Source organism: Galeopterus variegatus, unplaced genomic scaffold (genome assembly GCF_000696425.1).
Source record: "Galeopterus variegatus unplaced genomic scaffold, G_variegatus-3.0.2 Scaffold73, whole genome shotgun sequence".
In the NCBI taxonomy this organism is placed as follows: Eukaryota; Metazoa; Chordata; class Mammalia; order Dermoptera; family Cynocephalidae; genus Galeopterus; species Galeopterus variegatus.
In genome coordinates, this window is record NW_007726184.1 from 483,582 (window position 1) to 487,805 (window position 4,224).

Here is a 4,224-nt window from a genome sequence, read left to right on the forward strand (position 1 = left end):
AGTGATCAGAAATCATTACATTCAACAGAGCAGTCAAGATGAGTTCCAGAGGACTAACACAAACTTTTCCTCTATAGGTCAAAGAATGAGGAATGATAAATAGGCTGGCATTCTTAATTTTGATACTTGAGTTCATAAACAAGTTGGATTTATTCTTAAACTTAGAGATTGTGTTAATTCGGGGGCAAGAAGAAATGGCTTCCTACCTACTACAGCACCCCCTAAAAAGAGGAGGGGGATTTGAGAAATAATTTTTATCAAGTGTAATAGCAAAAAACAGGAACAGCTGTAAGAAGCAGTCTCATTACTGCTACCGCCTCCCACTGCCAGAGGCAGAGGACAAGGGAGTGAAGAAAACACGGGGACAAAGACACGCCCGCTACTCAGAGTCACTCTAGAGAAAGCCCATGAAACAAGCATGTTTACCATCACCCGTAAAACACAGTTGGCCAGATCACTTTGGGTTAATGTTCAACGGGTGGAAAATGCAGCAAGGAGCTGCTCCAGTAGCACATTTCTCCCACTTCTTCCTTATCTCCCCTTTTGTGCAGGTGCAGCCCCAAATACCCCATGCTACAGATCTCCTTTTCACAGCTCAGAAATGAACCTGGCTTCTATCAGCACTTGAATGTGCTCACCTATTTAAAAGTGTTAACACTGGAAGGAAAATATTTTATTAGTTTTTAAAAAAAGGTAACTCACTAGTTTTCCTGCTCTTAACCTATGCAGACACAAATATAGCAATCAGAATACAGAATAATCCAATGCAACTGTCAGTTCCCACAGAGGGAAAAAACTTCACTAATCCCATTCCCCCCCACCCCAGCACCTTTATCTACATTAATCAAGGTGCACCAAAACCCTTCATCATTCCCTAAAACTCGGAACATAAAGATATACTGCATGATAAAGATGTAAAAGACAGACAAAAACACTCTCAGACCTTTTCTTGACCAACTTTTAAATAGTACTGCTTTAGGGAGAGGATTTTAAGAAATAAATTTCAAAAAGAAAGTACATTTAAAACATTGGGTTTTGGTGATCAGGTAGGTAAAGTATTTTTATTATAAATTTCAGGATCTAAAAAGTAATTTGTTACATTTACTAAGATAATCTGAGATGACTTTTTTATCAAGCATGTGTGCCTGCATCATGACACTGTGACCCTCCGGCATGAAAGGACACAGTCCAGTCCCACCTCTCCTTTAGAGATGGGATTGGCCAGATGAAAGAATATTCTGCTGGTTCTCAACTAGCGTACACTGATTGGGATCATTCTGGTTTGTCACCCTGGCATTTGGGCTGTGAAGGGTTCTGGTGAAGAAGCCTCCGTTCTTGAACAACTTTTGAAAACCAAACTAGAATCTCGAGGGTAGCCTCAGTCTTGAGATTCAAGCTCACTGCCCCTATTTTTATTTCAGTAATATTTAGAAGACATTCTATATTTAATAAGAGTTATGATCCAATTGGTTCTGTAAGCTCAAGTATGAAAATCCTTACCACATGGCAAGAGGTCCACAGAGGAGCTAGATGACCAGTAAGAAGACAGGTCAGATATTGGAAAAAATACACTGGAGTTACAGTGAGCATCTAACAACAGAGATGCTGCTGGCTAGTAACCACAGGAAAGTAGGTGACTATGGACAAAAAGGCTGGAAAAGACCTCAATAGGTCATCTAGGCCATCCTCCTGCCTCTAAACAAGACAAATGTCTCTCTATCCAGAGTTACTTGCACTCTAAAGTAGGGAACCCCAGGTCTCTTTTATGTTCTTATTTTTATTTTTTTAAAAAAAGATCCCTAAAGGCAGCATCTTCACAAGACGGAGCTGTCATAAGCTTCAGCAACTTGATGGGTCTGAGCAGAAGTACAGAGCAGGCCCTCTCCCGCAGGACCTCGGAAGGAACCTGGGGTGACGAGCAGCAGTGCAGTACCTGAGCAGCTGAGACATGAGGGAGGGCACCCTCACACTAGAGGACAGGAAGGGGGAGAAGAGGAGCCAGAACACAGCCTGCTCATCAGGAGAGAGGAAACCCCAAGGGATGGACAGCCGATAAGCCAGTCTCTGAGGAGCCCACAGCTAAGCCCTCTTGGTTGGGAATTTCTATCTTAGATTCTCCTAGATTAGCCCTCTCCCTCTAAAGCAGTGGCTCTCAACAGGGGATGATTTTGCCCACAGGGGACATTTGGCAATGTCTGGAGACATTTTTGGTGTCATCACTGGGAGTGGGGTGCTACTGGCATCTAGTGGGTAGAGGCCAGGGATGTTGCTAAACATCCTACAATACACAGGGCAACCTCCTACAACAAAGAATTATCAAAATGTCAATACCACCAAGGTTGAGAAACCCTGTTCTATAGGGAGTACTTTACCCATAAGATTAATCTAGCACGAGCCAAGGCCCATGGAATTTACGATCAGATGATGGTGAACCCCTCTACCTCAAGCCCTGATGTGTGGATCTATCCACTGCCTTGTTGAGCAGAAGTCCCCAATCATCCCAGAGTGTTCCACAAATGTCCAATCAGCTGCTGGCAGTTCAAATTCCAGCCAATACAACTACGACCTTAGATCCTTTTTGTCTTCTTTGTCTTCCAAAGAATCTATTTCTTTCTCAGAGCTAGTGCTACTCCAACTGCTACTGCCAGGATGGCAACAGCAGCAGCCCCTCCAAACAGCAGCATGGACTGGCCCTCAGACAGTGGGATGGCCTTCGCTTCTCCAGCAGGGGAGGACTCCTCTCTGACACTCTCTTTCTCATGCAGTAGTGTTTGTATGGGCTCTAGCACAGGCATCACCTCCTCCTCCACTGCGACAGGTGCACTGGTTGCTGCTTTCACCTCTTCTCCATCAAGTTCTACGAACAAAGATGTAGCAGGGCTGGCTTGCTCAGCTGCAACCATTTCTGTGTCGGGTTCCCTTGTTTCCAACAAGGAAGTGGCAGTGATATGTGGAAGCAGGGGAGCTGGGGCTTCAGGGAATGCCTCTTGCAGCTCCCCAGCTGGCAAGACCACAGGAGCTACAGCAGCCTCTTCTGTGCCCTCAGGTATTTCTTCTTTCTCTACATGAACAATGTCAGAATTAGAAGAGTTGTTCTCACTCTTCTCTCCAGCTCCGTTGCTATCTAAGCTTTTGACTTCTTCAGGATCCATTGCAATCTGCTGCCAGGACTCAGGACCTAAGGACACTGGTAGGCTTTCTGTGTGCCAACTCTGGCTAGCTGATAGTGAGACAGGTAAGCTCTCTGACTGCCAAGAAGTGGTCACAGTTGGAGACTCTGGGGGACTGACTTGTCCAGAGTTGTCACTGGGCAGGATATAAATGTCATTGCTATCTTCTGCAATGATTCCAGGGTATTCCTCCTCCTCTGACTCAAGATTAAAGACAGTGCCCTAGAAAAGGAGGAGAGAGTCAATACAAAAAATGGTAAATATTTTTAAAATAGTCAATCTGGAAAAAACCTTTTTTCCCTAAACTTCAGTGGCAGAGATAAAAACATTGTTTAAACCTAGATAGTTTCACTATAAAACTTCTAGAAGAAAACGCAGGGGAAACACATCAAGACATATGTCTTGGCAAAGACTTTTTGAACAGTACTTCAGGGGACTGGCTGGTTAGCTCAGCTGGTTAGGTGCTGCAGCCTTATAACACGAAGGTCACAGGTTCAGATCCCTGAACCGGCCAGCTGCCAAAAAAGAAAAATGAAAAAAATGAATGATACTTCAGAATCATAGGGAACAAAAGCAAAAATTAACAAATGGGATTATATCAAACTAAAAAGCCTTTGCACAGCAAAGAAAAAAATCAACAGAGTGAAAAGACAACCTTCAGAAAGGGAGAAAATATTTGCAAACTATGCACCCAACAAGGGATTAATATCCAGAATATACAAAGAACTCAAACAATAGTAAAAAAAAAAAGTCCAATTAAAGAATGGAAGGGAATTAAGTAGATTTTTTTTGAAAGAAGACACATGAATGGTCAACAGGCATTATGAAAAAATGCTCAATGTTGCTAATCATCAGAAACATGGATATCAAATCCACAATGAGATACCATCTCACCCCAGTTAGAACAGCTATTATCAAAAAGACAGTAATGGGGCCGGCCCGGTGGCGCACTGCACTAGTGCGCTGCTTGGGAAGCGCGGCGGCGCTCCCGCCGAGGGTTCGGATCCCACATACAGACCGGTTCCCGCTCACTGGCTGAGCGAGGCGCGGGGGC

General features: G+C 44.0%; 1 protein-coding gene across 4 annotated transcripts in view; it reads right to left on the bottom strand.

The window, feature by feature from the left end:
• Positions 1–2,280: 2,280 nt before the first annotated feature.
• Positions 2,281–4,224, bottom strand: part of BCL2L13 (BCL2-like 13 (apoptosis facilitator)) — a 91,234-nt gene continuing 89,290 nt past the window's right edge. For all 4 annotated transcript variants that reach the window (XM_008578197.1, XM_008578182.1, XM_008578189.1 and 1 more), the window contains one exon: positions 2,281–3,392. In XM_008578197.1, the coding sequence (XP_008576419.1) occupies positions 2,604–3,392 (789 nt within the window). In that variant the 3' untranslated portion in view covers positions 2,281–2,603. The remainder of the gene's footprint in view (positions 3,393–4,224) is intronic.